Source organism: Ascaphus truei, chromosome 17 (assembly GCF_040206685.1).
Source record: "Ascaphus truei isolate aAscTru1 chromosome 17, aAscTru1.hap1, whole genome shotgun sequence".
Classification (NCBI taxonomy): Eukaryota; Metazoa; Chordata; class Amphibia; order Anura; family Ascaphidae; genus Ascaphus; species Ascaphus truei.
The window spans coordinates 42,430,723-42,448,733 of NC_134499.1; the positions used below are offsets into that span (position 1 = coordinate 42,430,723).

The 18,011-nt window shown below is 44.5% G+C and overlaps 2 protein-coding genes across 4 annotated transcripts in view; one reads left to right on the forward strand and one right to left on the reverse strand.

The window, feature by feature from the left end:
• The window catches only part of TIMP4 (TIMP metallopeptidase inhibitor 4), an 80,250-nt gene extending 79,800 nt beyond the window's left edge, over positions 1–450 (reverse strand). Inside the window, exon 1 of one of the 2 annotated variants that reach the window (XM_075574947.1) lies at positions 154–446. In XM_075574947.1, the coding sequence (XP_075431062.1) occupies positions 154–283 (130 nt within the window). In that variant the 5' untranslated portion in view covers positions 284–446. Of the gene's footprint in view, positions 1–153 lie in introns of both variants that reach the window. The other variant, XM_075574948.1, reaches the window with a different exon arrangement.
• Positions 1–18,011, forward strand: part of SYN2 (synapsin II) — a 224,150-nt gene that overhangs the window by 163,783 nt on the left and 42,356 nt on the right. For both annotated transcript variants that reach the window (XM_075574945.1, XM_075574946.1), the window contains exon 6: positions 17,298–17,360. In XM_075574945.1, the coding sequence (XP_075431060.1) occupies positions 17,298–17,360 (63 nt within the window). The remainder of the gene's footprint in view (positions 1–17,297; positions 17,361–18,011) is intronic.

The following is an 18,011-nucleotide window of genomic DNA, read 5'->3' on the forward strand; positions in this document are numbered from 1 at the left end:
AAGTTTGATGTGTACAAAAAGTGGCTGTAAGAAATGATGCAGTATCTATTTGCACACTGTGCTGGTATTCACATGCTTGTAGCAAGCACGGTTTAAATTCACTTAGTGATCAGTCCAGTTAAACCCCCTGTATAGTATGACACATGTACTTACCTATTGCAGCATAACAGATGTGTTCTTGCGGATGTGCAGGGGCACAACTGCACGCCTCCACCAGATCTTTTATATGAACACTTACAAGGAACAGAACTACCAAGAACAACGTATGTAATAACGCATTCATGTTGCCTTACAGTGTGCACTTCAAAGCAAACAAATGCTTGTCTTCAGAAGCTTAACCTTAATATTCTGTGTGCCAGACTTCTCTCCTCTTTGCTGCTGCTGCTGCTGCTGCTGCTGTGTACGTCCCAGTAATGTTCCCCCAGTGTGCAGGCTTATGCAATCAGACTTCTCATTTCAGTGACATAAACCCTCTTATTTATGGCAGGACACTGCAAGCTCCACCTTCCCAGCATAACTGCAGTCATTGGGTAACATTGACTAGGACTGTTTTATTGCACACAGGATTCCAGTCACATTTGAATGTTGCTGTTATTCAATCTGATATTTCAACTTTTGTATGCAAAACAAAATCCATGTCCAATGTGTATAGTTCAAAGACAACAATGTACATATAAAACTCAGTTAACCTTACTAACTTGTTTAGAAGAGTTTTTCTGGCTGTAAGAATTAGACAGTTTACTGTAATTCACGAATACACATTAGTTGTCAGTTTTACATAATTACTAAAATTCGTTATGTGTTAACTATCGGGAGGACAATGCAAGATTAGCAGGAACACCTGGAAGCAAACTGGAACCCTTATTCAATGGGCACTTAAAAGTGATACAATATTTATCATAGGTTTCCAAACAGGACCGGTCCGTACCATACTTATTGTCACGCTGTGCTCACCACAAACAAGGCGGGACCACGGTGCTGAGGTGGGAATGGATATTACGCCACCCACAGCCACGGGGGAGCGTCTGGAGTGTAGAGTAAGTCGGAATAGCCGGGTCGGGGTTAGAGAGGTACGGGTCGTCGTTATACTTGCCGGGGTCAGAGGAGGAGAGATGCGGGACGTTGCAGGTACTATTATCAGGATGGGAGAGAGTAGAATGGTCGTTGGTCCGGATGCCGAGGTCGGGTCTGGAGAAGGGCAGATGGTCGTGGAAAGCCGGGTCGGTACACAGGAAGAAGCAGCAAGACAGGACAATACTGTGGAGGCAGAGAAGAGGTGAGTTCAACGCAACTAGAACTATGCTCAGTCAAAGTGCCAGTGGCACAGCTGAGCATATGTAGGTGAGAGCGTCCAATGAGAGAACAGCAGCATAGAGGTAAGTATAGAGCAAGGACTGTGATAGGAGGCAGGGTAACAGGCAGGGTAACAGGCAGGGTAACAGGCAGGGTAAAAGGCAGGGTAACAGGCAAGGTAACAGGCAAGGTAACAGGCAAGGTAACAGGCTCACAGAACCTTCCACTTATAAATGAATAATGTTCCATTGGTTTTCACTTGTACTCTTTTCTTTGATAAATGATGTGATATATTTCGCAGCAGTTTTGAAACTAGGACTTTAATAAATAGCTTCCACAATGTACAAGAAAGAAATGAATGTACAGGTATGATTGTGGACCCTTTTCAGGCAGCTTGGGGGGGGGGGGGGTTAAACTAGTTCTTCTCTCTTACCCTCACTTCCTAGATCCTTATTCAGTATCCCAGTCTGTGAAAGGGTTTCTAGCTGCTACTAGGTAGGTCTGTGTAGCCCTAGAGGTTTTCCCCATGAGCAAGTGAAGGCGTCCCCCTGCCTGTGTTATAACGTGAAGCATTTGTGAGTAGCCAGATTTCCACTATAAATGAAAATGTAAAAAAAGTTTTTCTGATAAACTATCAGGTGCGTTACCAGGCGAGGGAGACTGCAAGGGAGACCAGACAAGGGAGACCAGACAAGGGAGACCAGACAAGGGAGACCAGACAAGGGAGACCAGACAAGGGAGACCAGACATGGGACACCAGACAAGGGAGACCAGACAAGGGAGACCAGACAAGGGAGACCAGACAAGGGAGACCAGACAAGGGAGACCAGACATGGGAGACCAGACATGGGAGACCAGACAAGGGAGACCAGACAAGGGAGACCAGACAAGGGAGACCAGACAAGGGAGACCAGACATGGGAGACCAGACACGGGAGACCAGACAAGGGAGACCAGACAAGGGAGACCAGACAAGGGAGACCAGACATGGGAGACCAGACAAGGGAGACCAGACAAGGGAGACCAGACAAGGGAGACCAGACATGGGAGACCAGACAAGGGAGACCAGACAAGGGAGACCAGACATGGGAGACCAGACAAGGGAGACCAGACAAGGGAGACTGCAAGGGAGACCAGACAAGGGAGACCAGACATGGGAGACCAGACAAGGGAGACCAGACATGGGAGACCAGACAAGGGAGACCAGACATGGGAGACCAGACAAGGGAGACCAGACAAGGGAGACCAGACAAGGGAGACCAGACAAGGGAGACCAGACATGGGAGACCAGACAAGGGAGACCAGACAAGGGAGACCAGACATGGGAGACCAGACAAGGGAGACCAGACATGGGAGACTGCAAGGGAGACCAGACAAGGGAGACCAGACATGGGAGACCAGACAAGGGAGACCAGACATGGGAGACCAGACAAGGGAGACCAGGCGAGGGAGACTGCAAGGGAGACCAGACAAGGGAGACCAGACAAGGGAGACCAGACAAGGGAGACTGCAAGGGAGACCAGACAAGGGAGACCAGACAAGGGAGACCAGACAAGGGAGACCAGACAAGGGAGACCAGGCGAGGGAGACTGCAAGGGAGACCAGACAAGGGAGACCAGACATGGGAGACCAGACAAGGGAGACCAGACAAGGGAGACCAGACACGGGAGACTGCAAGGGAGACCAGACAAGGGAGACCAGACAAGGGAGACCAGACAAGGGAGACCAGACAAGGGAGACCAGGCGAGGGAGACTGCAAGGGAGACCAGACAAGGGAGACCAGACATGGGAGACCAGACAAGGGAGACCAGACATGGGAGACCAGACAAGGGAGACCAGACAAGGGAGACCAGACAAGGGAGACCAGACATGGGAGACTGCAAGGGAGACCAGACAAGGGAGACCAGACATGGGAGACCAGACATGGGAGACCAGACAAGGGAGACCAGACATGGGAGACCAGACAAGGGAGACCAGGCGAGGGAGACTGCAAGGGAGACCAGACAAGGGAGACCAGACAAGGGAGACCAGACAAGGGAGACTGCAAGGGAGACCAGACAAGGGAGACCAGACAAGGGAGACCAGACAAGGGAGACCAGGCGAGGGAGACTGCAAGGGAGACCAGACAAGGGAGACCAGACATGGGAGACCAGACAAGGGAGACCAGACAAGGGAGACCAGACAAGGGAGACCAGACATGGGAGACCAGACAAGGGAGACCAGACAAGGGAGACCAGACAAGGGAGACCAGACAAGGGAGACCAGACATGGGAGACCAGACAAGGGAGACCAGGCGAGGGAGACTGCAAGGGAGACCAGACAAGGGAGACCAGACATGGGAGACCAGACAAGGGAGACCAGACAAGGGAGACCAGACAAGGGAGACCAGACATGGGAGACCAGACAAGGGAGATCAGACAAGGGAGACCAGACAAGGGAGACCAGACAAGGGAGACCAGACAAGGGAGACCAGACAAGGGAGACCAGACAAGGGAGACTGCAATTGGTCTTGTGTTTGTATTTAACTCGGCAACTCCCAATTCAGTTATAGTGAATCTTTATTGACTGAACTGGAAAGTGGGAGCATCATGGGTACTGCAAATATGTACTGTCCTGAGCATCATTCTGAGTAACTACTGTACAATGGTGTTGTACAGGAAAAATGTCAGAGCTGGAAAATCTAATCCATATTTTAGTGATCCTCTCACACCTCATTCAAGCCAACAGAGAGATGGAAAGAGCTATTCTGGATTACAATGAAGTTAATACAAAGGTCATGAATGTGTTTGGATATTGGATTCCTTCTTTCCTTCATGCATTTATATGTATATATTAACTCTTAGCTGAAAATAAGAACCGATTAAGATATGTATGTTGTATCTGAAGGTGGCGATAACTATAATAAGAAAATATATGCAGATTCAGGTAGAAATATACCAGGATTGTGAGCAATAGACAATGTACTATTAAGTCCAACGTGGGGGGAGCAAAGTTTTTTTTGTAGATGGTCAAGAACAAAGCACACTTTATTTAGGCTTGTGTTAATTAATTAGTTAATTAATGTTAATTACAATTACTCAGTACAATAACATCGCTATTTCACAGCTTTGAACGCAGCCATGAATACGCGTGTCCCAGATACAGTATACACATTTAAAGTGGATTGTGTAATTGCTAAATTATAATTGCTCAATGCTGGATGGTGGTGGATGCTTTTTAACGATACATTATCTTAATTGTGCTAAACCAATAAGTTCAAATATTACTAATAAGTACGCATGTTTGACGAGCAAGGGAATAAAGAGGAGATATACCCCCCTAGTCAACACGTCATGAAGAATTTGTAATATTTCATAGCAATGGGAAGATCCCTTCGCAGCACATTGAATAGGGGCCAGCAAGGTAAGGTAGCTAATATACCCCATAGAGTTTAAGCATAAAGCTTGTTCAGTGTATTACAGATGTAACACGACTTACTGCTGTTATTATTACCAGGGCGGGGTGCAAGATGTCTCCCACAGACAGCTTTGTTTACCACTGACTAGCCGCGGGGAAGCCGCGCAAAGTCATCAAAATAACATCTCGTGTTCGTTGTTTTTATTTCTTTAAATTGCAAATTGAGTATGTGTCCGGCAGATGCCACAGTGACTAGCTGTGTCCCTGGCCGCGATGAGGCTATTGAATGGCACAAGTACTTAACAGTCCAATTAATAGTATTTGAATATGAATATGTTTTTACACACTGAGTATGTAAAAGAGTTAACTGTAAGATCATACAACTTAAAGCTGCAGTTCAGTCTTTTTTTTTTTTTTTTTTTACATTTATTTTTTTACTTCAATAGTTTCATGTGTGCAATCTCTAATTAGCTAAAGAACAGTATAGCTGCAGCTCAATTCGTTTTCCATGTATTGATAGGTCGAAATTTGGTGACATATTAAAAGCTGGCATTTGTTTATAATCTGCTTGACTGGCAGTGGAAGCTCATGAATATTCATGAGCACTCCTGCACTGACATGTGCTAGAGGGAGGGCAGGGCTGACAAAGGGGTGTGCCAGGGCTTGTGACAGGACATGAAGGGGCAGTGCCTTAGCAAATGGCTGTTAAAATAGAATACAAGAAAATTGGTCTTTCAAAGTTGTTTTTTTAAAAACAGAAAATGCTAAAAGTATTTTTTCTTACTACAGAACTGATTTATTAAAAACAACAAACATGCAGGATATTGCCTGAACTGCAGCTTTAAGGGAAACAACAATTCTGCGACACCGTAACAACCTTTGTGCATAATAAAATTCATTACATTGTTGCTATGACAAGTTTTTTTAAATTTTTTTAAACTACTTGTTCTTATGTAAAACTCGTGCTTTGCGGTCTGTACTGGTGATGAACATTACTTATCAATATCTTCTTTTAATCCCTACCCACACAACACCGCCTGCAGATCACTCATGTAACTGTCTTTCTTTGTATTAACTATATATATAAATAAAAGGACACCCCACACACCCCACACACTCAACAATCCACTCCACTCCAACCACTCACATTAACCCCCCACTTCACCTCAACTCACTCACAGACCCCTCCCCCCCGCAGTACCACCCAACACCCTCTCCAACCCCCAACAGACTCAACAACCTCCTCCCCCTATTATCCTCCAACTTCCTTCCACCCCTCCCAATGCCACCCCCCAAAAAGACATGAAAGCTGTGACGATCTGGCCTGCTGGTGCTTACCTGGCCCTGTCGCCTGCCCTGCTTCATTTACAGATAACCTGTAGGGGAAAGGAGCAAATCGCTGTGTTACTTACACTACAATAAGTATAGAACTAAGCATGGGCTGAATGCACTGTAATACTGTATACAGGTGCATTGTACTTTATAGTGTACACTGCCTGGCTGTAAGTATCTGTTTTACAGTTGCCTGGTCCGGCAAAGGACTAGCTTGTCTTCTGTCGCTTTCTAAATACTGTAATATAGACAAACATATTGCCATTAAAGAAAGAAATAAAACTATTAATAAAACTGCCGCACACCGCCATTGCCCACATGCTGCAGTTCGAGCGATATAGTCACGTCTGCTCCAAACAATAAAAGGGGTCCAGCTGGACACCGGTCAGTACACCGGTCAGTTGGGGATATTAGCCGGGGGAAATGGAGGAACGGGCTCCTGTCCCACGAAGCTTTTGTGAAAGTGCGGTGCACAATTCCTGTCTCGCCCATAAGAATAAACAACCATTGTTTAAGGTAGAAATGAAATTTGGGGCTCATATGCAAGCACAGTTACATTATGGGTCATGGCATTGAAAGGAACCAGAGGTGGTTCGTGAAACCCCAGCCCGAACTGAAACACCCTCCTGGTGAAGCAGAATCCGGGGAAGGGGCGGTGCACCGCCAGTATCTCCGGTGCTAATGCTGCTGCCTCAGCCATCTCAGCTCTTCTATTAGTTTCCATATCTGCATTTCCGTGTTAGGACACGTGTATGCGTGTCACTGCTGGTTGTACAGATGTCTGCGCATGCGTCTACACACATGTTAAAAATGTGCTTTTGAATAACATTTTTATCAGTATATAACAAAACACCTCAACCTCCATGTAGCAGGGGCAAGCCTGTTACCTGCAGACAGAGCTAATGGGTGTCGGCCAGGTAGCAGTTAATCCCTGTGTGAGGAAGGCCGAGCAGACCACATGTACGTGTCCTTGCTACCTAGGGACACCAGGACGTGCAGACCACGTGTACGTGTCCTTGCTACCTATGGACACCATGACGGGCAGACCACATGTACGTGTCCTTGCTACCTATGGAAACCAGGACGGGCAGACCACATGTACGTGTCCTTGCTACCTATGGACACCATGACGGGCAGACCGCATGTACGTGTCCTTGCTACCTATGGACACCATGACGGGCAGATCACATGTACGTGTCCTTGCTACCTATGGACACCATGACGGGCAGATCACATGTACGTGTCCTTGCTACCTATGGACACCATGACGGGCAGACCACATGTACGTGTCCTTGCTACCTAGGGACACCAGGACGTGCAGACTACATGTACGTGTCCTTGCTACCTAGGGACACCAGGACGTGCAGACCACATGTACGTGTCCTTGCTACCTAGGGACACCAGGACGTGCAGACCACATGTACGTGTCCTTGCTACCTAGGGACACCAGGAAGTTCAGACCACATGTACATGGCCTTGATACAGAGACACGAAACCAGGACATCCCATTTGTACCTGCAATTCCTTAATACGGAGGGACTTTGGTCACTGAAAACCCTGGACTTTATGCTGCTGGATTGTGGCCTCAGGAACCCTGGACTTTGGGCGAGGATGGCCAAGACGTGCAGACCACAGGTGCGTGTCCTTGATACATAGGGTCACCAGGAACCTACACAGATGTTATTCCGCTATTGAAAACTGTTTTTTATTTTTTTGCTGCATTTTTTTTAATCGGAAAAGCCTCAATTTTTGTTGTTAAAGTTTTGGGGTGAAATAAAGCCTACATTTATTTTCAAAAAGCTGTCTCTTGGTTAAAACCTCTGCACACATCTCCTGTAATCCATGATGCATATTCTAAAATAAAAACAGTAACTGTGGTACAGATCTTAAACATTAACTTGGTTTGTTTGGGGGAGTGAAGAACTGACTGAGACCTCTGGAGGAAATTCGTGGGGCCACGGTCATCATAATGGGATGTTTGGGATTCATTGTGGGTGTGGGGCCTAGGATCGTTCTTCTAAAGAGCTCTGTGTCTTTTCGTGTGCATTACTGCAAGGTGTTAGTGAGCTCCTGTGTGGGCTGAATGTTCTGTACATGTTATCAACATCCGATCGGTAAAATGCAGTCTTTTCTGTTTGTAATTTTCAGGGACGCGCCGGCTGCAAATACGCCTGAAACGCTCCTTCTTTTACATTTCTTTAAAATTTAGCATGATCGGAATAAGGTGATTTGTGTATATTTTGTGCTACTAATGTTACTCTGCGGTATATAGTGTTCTTGCTGTTATACAATATGTGAATTCCCTTTAAAGGAAACTGTTTTTAAGCAATACAGTTGTCATAACATTTATTTTATAGTTAAGAAATGCTGGTTTCGCTTTTCTACAGAATGTAAAATGTACATTAGACGCAGTTTTTTAGATGTCTCTTAATGCTGTACTCATTTATATATCCACATTAACATGTGATTTCTTTTTTCCTACCAGAAGAGTACAGCACTGTGAATGCAGGCAACGTGAACAGTCAGCTCTCTTTTGTACATTGTTTGTTAAACTGTGCAATAATTAGATGGAATGCATTGCGTTCCATTCAATAGGTATGTAGCACGCATGCACAACGGTGTTCGGACCATCACTGTCTAAGGAATGCATCGGGTTCTTCATCATCTTATAGGTGGAACTTCACAAGAGTTAGCCAGGGCATGTTGGGGGAAGATTGGATTTTTGTTGTTATTTATGTTCTTGTATAAAGTGATACATATTGTATGTTTCTATAATTTACTGTAATAAATATATTTTCATATTTAAAGCCTGTGTCTGGTGTCTCTAGTTTTCTAGCGTTGAAAGAGTATATGGGAAAAAGAGGTGGGTGTTATAAAAAACAAAAAACAACTGCCGCTTTTTGTAGACCGTGCGCAGTGCAGGACTGAAGGAATATCCTCATAATAGCGCACATTGAACTTCGTTTAACAGCACACTAGCATCACCTATCGTTAATTCAAAGAGCTATGGAAGCCGCAAAGCACCGGCGGAGCAGCCACAGTCATGGCCGCGACACGCAATGTAGTGCCGAGGAATTTTATTTGGTTCTCTGCGGTCCCGGAAACAGTAAGTCTTGCTGCATCTGTAGCTTATTTCTTATTTTAGAGACATGTAGACGAGAGAGAGAGTGACATTGTCATTGTATATTGTTCAGTCTTTTTCTAACCATCTTCATTTGTATCTGTCTGTAAATTGCTATTTTACTTTATCCTTGGACCTTACAGCTGCTATACCGATGCTTACCTGCGCCCCTAGCATCTGTACAGGTGGCCAGACTGCCAAGAGATTTAAAGTCATTATAGCCGTACTCATTAGGATTGGTGTTAAAACCTGAGATACAGTAATGCTGAGCGTTAAGGTGACCTATGCTAATATATATGACTTTCATTTGTCCAATAAATTATTATATATTCTCCCCATTAAATAGGTGACAGAAGTCATTAGAATTTCATACTTCAGAGGTGGCAGATTTGTCATATGAAAAATTCAAAGTATCAGTGCAGCATGTAGTTAAATGAGACATTTAGCAATCCTCCGAGTGCTTCACGTGCTATAAACTAGTAATTACTACTGTAGGATTCTTTTATATACAGTAATGCCACTTGCAAGGAAAGACAAAGAATGCTGCCCTGTACAGGTGCATCAGTAAGGTTTACATATGTAACGGGGTTTCCCCCCCCCAATCTCACATTGGCCCGGGTACTTTAATTACCAACTCCCATTACGTGTGTGTTTGGTGGTGCACCTGTAGGCAACAGAACTCCTGAGTCTCCCGCTTGATGTTTGTAGGGGATTTTCAACACACAGGTAGCTGAGGTAGTGGGTGCGAGTTCAACTTACATCATGTGCAGCGCCTCCACCTCATCAGGGTCTATGCTTCCGCAGGGAGATGGTCCTGGTGAGGAACTCCTTCTTGGTGGTGCCATCCACTGCTGAGTAATTTCACACTCACACAGTGGGGGTATCGTTAACAAGGTCATCTTTATTGTAGACGGTGATGTAGCAGACTGCCACATGCAGCTGCCGGCTCTAGCCGCACATCTCTCCGTGCTGTCCCTTCGCCAGGTACGCCCTCCTAAATTGAAGTGGGGTTCCCCCTTCTCCTAGGGAGACCCTCTCTGTGCCAGGTCCCTGGACACAGAGGGGCTAGACAGGCTGATTGGTCAACCTGGACCGCTAGTTACTTCACTAGGGTCACAAAGTGTTCCTACAATCCCTTATGCAGGCCATACAACTTGCTAACAGCTTTCCACAGCTGCCAGAACACTGCTAGAACACACGACTTCCACTAGAACAACACTGCAACTAACTGTGTTGTGCCTTATATACTTCAGGAGGCAGTCGCATCCCTGATGTCACTATCCAGGGACTCAGAGCATACAGCCACTCCCCTCCATACATAGGGCACCTCACCATTGGATGAGGGAAAACCTCTATAACTACTGCTGGCATACCTGTTCTTACCAGGACTTACTGCCAACAGAGAGGAAAGCAATATACCATTATTATGCATGGCTATACATACATTATTTATCTGCATATACCTGTACTGGTCATTATCCCATCTCACCATGCTGTGGTATAATGAGGCTAGCCACATTGTATAGCAATTTCATTGCTAAGGTTATTTATACAGGACATTGCAATATAGTGATATTGTTGGACTACCTACCAGTGAAACCACCATCACATGAAGGCCTGGAGTAATCAAACTTGTATCAGCAAAAAATGCGATGTTATAGACACAATGATCTTCAGGTACTGCGTGCGGTTACAGCCGCTCCCCAGCGCTTCTCCAAATTCTCTGATTTCATCTTCCCAACGTGCCACCTTACCTTTGGTTGTCATCTTTGTCTTTTAATCTATCTTGGATTCCATATACAGTATACTATATATATACAGGAGATATATATATATATATATATATAGGATATATATATATGTATATATGGACACTGTATGCTGTATATTAATACTCAGATACAGTAACATTCAAATGCAATACTTCAGATGTATTTATACTTTTTTAATCAGTGGAAAGGACTTATTATGAAGATATTCATTCACTTGTAGAACGGTGTCTTCTGCCAACGGACGTAGTCTTAAGGCAAAGGACCACTTGGTAAACACGGCCCCTTCTGTTATAAAACAGAAAATTACGTTTGATCAAAAATAAAATTTTCAGTATGCATGTGCTAGTGTCTTATTACCCACGACAATTGAGTCTTTTATTTAAAGTATTTTAGATTGTAAAAAATAAACAGAATATGGAAATTATACTGTATTAAAATAGAATAGAATAACCCCTGTTCAATATTCTGTGAGGCCAGCTTGCCTTTGCTGGGGAAGGTTTCCGCCACACTGAAATAAATGGAGATAAACTCTTCCCACGCAAGGGGAAGATTGCTTCACCGCATGTAGAATAGGGGCCAGGGGGTGTATATCACAGGTTAAAAATGGGCATTATTAATCAGACTAAGAAAATGTATTTCAAATTGTCCCTTAGAATCTGTGTACTATGGTATTTCACATCAACATTTCTCTACCGGAATCAGGGAACAATTTGAGTGAAGCATTTGGGTTCCAGCTCACCCTGCTCCTCCTCCTCTTACCGTGCACCTCACAACTGGAACAGTCTACCGGAAACTCTCACAGCCGCCACCAGTCTAAGTTCTTTCAAAACTAAGGCTGTCTCACATTTTAATCTGGTCTGTGACTGTTGCATAAGCCTATAATATATATTATCTCTAACTGTGCATGCAATGTCTTGTATATAATGTATAACCTGCTCATTTATGTAACTGTATTTGTAACCATGTATTTGTCATCATAACTGTGCCCAGGACATACATGAAAACGAGAGGTAATCTCAGTGTATTACTTCCTGGTAACACATTTTTATAAATAAATAAACTGATCTGCACGGGGCATATTGAGCCGCACGGTGCATATTGAGCCGCACGGTGAAATTCTTGGGTAGTTGTTGCACAAAAGAAACATGATTGATTACAGACGCAGGAATAATTTCTTAGCACAATATTGAAATGTAACGTCTTTGGTGCCGCGGTCACGTGACCGGTGTGGTCGCGATATAAAAGGATAACCACTACGGGGTCCCATTCAAAGCATGGTGCAGCGTGGTCATACCAGACCCTGCCCCCTGCGTACGGACCTTTACTTGTTACTCTGCGGTGCTGGGGATAGTAAGTCTTGTTACATCTGTATCAAGGGCCCACAGAAGGGCATTAGGGCATAAGGGCATTAGGGCGGTCCTTATACGGCCTGCTCCTGCTATTTCCCTTTTATGCGCCCAGGCAGATAGATATATGTATGTGTTTATGTAGCACCAGCAATGTACGTGCTACTTTACAGAATAGCCCATACGAGGATAAAATACAATGTATCTCAAGTGAGTTAAAAGTTAAGCAATCGGAATTAGGTATTTCCTGCCCCACAGAGCTTGCAATCTAAATACAGATTTTACAATCTAGATTCAATTTTTAAAACAAAGTCACTTTTTATCTAAGATATATATATATATATATATATATATATATATATATATATATATATATATATATATATATATATATATATATGTGTCAATGCATGCTGCTTTAAACACAGCTTTTAAGCAAGGACTTGGGAGATGCAAAGTCAGTTAACCCACTCACAGACATGTTTCAACCTTGATGGGTATCATCAGTGTGAGGTTGGCTTGCTGACATTTGCTCAAATGAGATAAGAGTAGGTAATCACCACCACTATTAAGGTTATGGTGGGTAAAAAAAGTGACTAAAACCCTCCACAGTAAAGCATAAAGCAACTGTAAATATTCCTGTATATTCATTTGCATGTCTTAGACAGGTCTGCAACCCTGTCTTTCCCAGAATCCCTTGCTCCAGTGGAAGTGCTGTTTGCTGGGTGATAATGGTGAAAGACAGGGTTGCAGACCTGCCTAAGACATGCAAATGAATATACAGGAATATTTACAGTTGCTTTATGCTTTACTGTGGAGGGTTTTTGTCACTTTTTTTACCCACCATAACCTTAATAGTGGTGGTGATTACCTACTCTTATCTCATTTGAGCAAATGTCAGCAAGCCAACCTCACACTGATGATACCCATCAAGGTTGAAACATGTCTGTGAGTGGGTTAACTGACTTTGCATCTCCCAAGTCAGTCCTTGCTTAAAAGCTGTGTTTAAAGCAGCATGCATTGACTAAGGCAGCGGTGCGCAAACTGTGGGGCGTAACCCCCAGGGGGGGCGCGACACTGCCGAAGGGGGGCGCGGGGTTTACAGAGGCCCTGCGCGCTTCCCGAAGGCACTTAAATTAAGTGCCGGGGGAGCTGCAGGGCCTCTGTAAACCTAACTTACCGTGGCTCCGGCGGCTTTCTCCCTGTGTCGCCATGGCAACGCGGCGTCAAAATGACGCTGTGAGGTCATGTGACGTCACGTTGCTATGGCAACATGGCGTCATTACGCCGGCGCGCGGGTAAGTTGGGGTTGGGAGGGGGGCGCGGGAGTGAGGGGACAGCCGGCAGGGGGGCGCAGGGAAAAAAGTTTGCGCCCCCCTGGACTAAGGGTTGCTCATGTAATGTGAGCATGAGATAAAAAGTGGCACTGTGTGCTCATTTGCATGTCATTTCCCAGAATCCCTTGCTGCAGTGGAAGTGCTGTTTGCTGGGTGATAATGGTGAAAGACAGGGTTGCAGACCTGTCTAAGACATGCAAATGAATATACAGGAATATTTACAGTTGCTATATATATATATATATATATATATATATATATATATATACATATATACATATATACATATTTACACCCATGTTATACATGCTTGCAAAATGTTGCAGTAGAAATTTTTCGTGTTTTTAAATGTATATAATCCTCATTTTACTCCTGTGTGGCGCTTATTCCCATAAATGTATTCTAGTCTGTCCCTCTGGAAAATGAATGAAGGAGCATTGCTGTAACATCTTTCCTTTCCCTTGTCAACTACATGCATCAAATCTAAGGCGACATTCATTTCTGTTTGTCAATTAGCAAATTTTCATCTAGATAAATACCCCTCCCCCACATAAATACCCCTCCCCCGCATAAATATTCCTGCCCCGCATAAATACCCCTCCCTCATAAATACCCATCCTCCTCAAATACCCCTCTTCCTCATAAATGACCATCCCCCGCATAAATACCCCTGCCCCGTATAAATACCCCTCCCCCGCATAAATACCCCTCTCCCGCATAAATACCCCTCTCCTGTATAAATACCCCTCCCTCGCATAAATACCCCTCCCCCGCATAAATACCACTCCCCTCATAAAGACCCCTCCCCCACATAAATACCCCTCTCCCACAATGTCTAGGACAAGTATTTACCATTTGTTTGTGGTTGTTTCACTGCCAGGAACTTAGCCCCTTACCCTAAAAACCCTAACCTTAACCTCTAACCCTAAAAACCTAACTCCTAATCCTAACCCTAAAAGTGTAAACTGTAACCCCTACCGCAGGGCAGAAATTACTGCAGTTAAATGGCCGTAGCTAACTGCCCCTCAGTGGCTGATGACCGTGGCTTTTTGTCCCTTTCCGCCACCCATATATTCAAAATTCAGAATATTTCAATTTGTATTGGATCTAAAATGCAGTTTTTTTTATTTGAGAGGTTAAAACATATTTCAATCATTTCTTTTATAGCGACTACATTACAAATGATGTTTAATAGGCGCTCAAGGATAAAGTTGTTTTTTACGTGTCTTGGGAAAAAAAATCTCCGGTGTAGGAAAACCCTCGTAGAAGATTCTAACTGGTTTTAAGAAAAATAAAAGGAATTTCTCTATATATAATTCACAAGTGCGCGTCCACCTGCGCGCGCTCCCTCTCCTGCAGCGTTTTTGCTCCTCGGTAACAATGCATTGAAGGAAAGCGCGATTTGATTGCCTTTCATTAAAATTCGTTTTGAATTTCCAAAATGTAAAACTGGAAATGTTGCTAAATCTTTGCGGTCTCCGCCAGCAGCTGCTCTTATTGCGCTCCCCTCAATAAACGTTATAAATGACTTCAGAGCATACAGGATAAAATCACTACTTCACCGCGTTAGTCTTGCGCTTACTTTGCGTTACATTCTGTAGATGTGAGTAAATACAGGAATTAATAAATAAACAGAACCAGCTTTCCTTGGAGAGGAAAGATCTACGTTTTGGAAAAATAATCATTTAAAAAAAAAAAAGCTCTTGTGATTTTTACCACTCTTTGCAAGTCTGGGATTTTATTTGCATTTGTGTAAACTCTCATTTAAACTTTGTCATTTACACAATAGACACTGATTTATGTACAGTAGCTATAGTATTTCGAGTCTTCTGAGTTATCAACACTTAAGGACTTATTATTAAAGTTCCCATTGACTTACAAATTCATAATTTGCATGTTTGTGACAAAACCCCAAATATTAAAAGGAAATATAGGTAGTATGATACTGAGCCTTTTATTGGACCAACGAATAGTTTGCCGTATACAAGCTGAACTCCTGAAACTCACAGCATTATTCTTCAGGTATGAAAGTGACATTTCGGAGAGGATTCACCATTAATGCACATTTGGTGCTAGCACTGGTGTCAGAAGTGACAGGGAAGGACTAAGGCTGCGGCCACGCTGCCGCTGAGCGCGCTCATGCTTAAGAGCGGTGACGTCACCACCTCTCCAAGCATGAGCGCAGGCTGTCCTGCAATACCGTAATTTTAGAGCAGGAGCAGAGGGGCGTGGCTAGTAAGGGGGGGGGGGGCGTGTCATTAACTGGATCGGGCTGTGTCTCTGTGTGTGTGGGTCCCTCCATTCTCTCCCTCCCTCTCTTTCTCCCTCCCTCTCTCTGCTCCCCCCCCCCCACTCTCTGCTACCCCCCTTCACCTCTCTCTGCTCCCCCCGCCCCCTTCCTCATCTCTCTGCTAAATGTGGTGGTGATCTGGGGGTTGCCTCTGTATATGAGGTGGCGATCTGGGGGGCGCCCCTATAAATGTGGTGGTGATCTGGGGGGTGCCTCTGTATATGAGGTGGCGATCTGGGGGGCGCCCCTATAAATGTGGTGGTGATCTGGGGGGTGCATCTGTATATGAGGTGGCGATCTGGGGGTTGCTCCTGTATATGAGGTGGTGATCTGGGGGTTGCTCCTGTATATGAGGTGGTGATCTGGGGGTTGCTCCTGTATATGAGGTGGTGATCTGGGGGTTGCTCCTGTATATGAGGTGGTGATCTGGGGGTTGCCCCTGTATATGTGGTGGTGATCTGGGGGACGCCCCTGTATATGTGGTGGTGATCTGGGGGGTGCCCCTGTATATGAGGTGGTGATCTGGGGGGTGCCCCTATATATGAGGTGGTGATCTCTGGCCGCCCCTGTATATGAGGTGGTGATCTGGGGGGCGCCTCTGTATATGAGGTGGTGATCTGGGGGTTGCCCCTGTATATGAGGTGGGGATCTGGGGGACGCCCCTGTAAATCAGGTGGTGATCTGGGGGGCGCCCCTGTATATGAGGTGGTGATCTGGGGGTTGCCCCTGTAAATGAGGTGGCAAGCTCTGGGGGTTGCCCCTGTGATTGTGGTGGCGATCTGGGGGATGCCCCTGTGATTGTGTCTCTCAATGTCCACTCAGTGTTTATTCCGAGTTCCCAGACAAGTCCACGGAGCTGAAAGTGACAGCACATATTAAAACACACCCTCTCTCTCCCCATTGGTCAGAGCAGGTCATGTGACGCTGCTCTGAGCTCCAAAGACACATTCCCTTGTCTCCCCAATCACCAAACTTGGGAGAGTGTACGTGCCCGCGCATGAGCGCGAGCGCGCGGTGTGAGCGTGGACAGGAGGATAAAGATTTTAATAGGTAAGCGCGTCAAGTGCCAAGCGCGCCAAGCACCAGCGTGGACTCAGCCTAAGTGATATAAATATAGAATAACGTCCGATAAGAACCACTTGTGTGTGCTCTGTAATTATTCTAGGTGGGCAGTAATTGTAAAGAGGAATGAAACACACACGTTTAATAAATTAATTGGCTGTTTAATCATTTCTAACGCTCAAAATAGTGCAGCATGTACAAAACGAATACAAAGTGTACATTTTGCTGAATTTACGTATATATATCAGTTCAATGTATCAAACATGTCATTAATGATCCTTCTTGGGAATTGTGGATATCGCTACTTGTCCAGAATACTTCAAAATGTTGTTGTGTTTTTCTTTTCCAGCTTGCAATGCCAACATTTCCTGTGGTGGTGAAGATCGGACATGCACATTCAGGCATGGGGAAAGTAAGTACTATATTCTGTTTGTTAAATCAATGGGTGATGGCTGATTATGTTTTGATTTGTAAATATGTGATACCAATGATTGTAAAAACTAACGTGAAATACGAAAGTTACGGAGGATTGCAAACAGAACAATCATTCCAATGGCATCCTCATTGTAACGAGCCCCCGTCATGTTTGGAAGGCCTTTCAGTGCCATAGTGGTTATGTATGATCGGTGTAGAAGTTTAATAAAAGTAAATGTAAACTTTATTCTCAAAGTGCCTCCAGTTAACATGAAAAGTAGGTTAGAGCACAGTTAGAGCACCTTTAGAGCACAGTTGGTAACTGTTGTGCCATTGGTTACTAAATCTCAACTTTTCCAAAGAGTTCACTGATAAAACTCATACAGAACGTTAGAAAATATTACGACTTGATAAACATGTAAATAAGATCAAATTCACTGAAACCAAGGGAAATATGTTGTGAGCTTTAGGGACAGAGATACTAAGCAACGCCAAGGCATAAGGCATGCAAGGTTCCTTAACCACTTGAGTGCCCTTATAATGTTCAACAGGACATTAAAGGACTGGCACGCTAATGACTCTCATGACATCCAGTGGTCACTGCTATGAATTTGGTCTCTGGTAGATGTGAACGTGATATTAAGGAAAG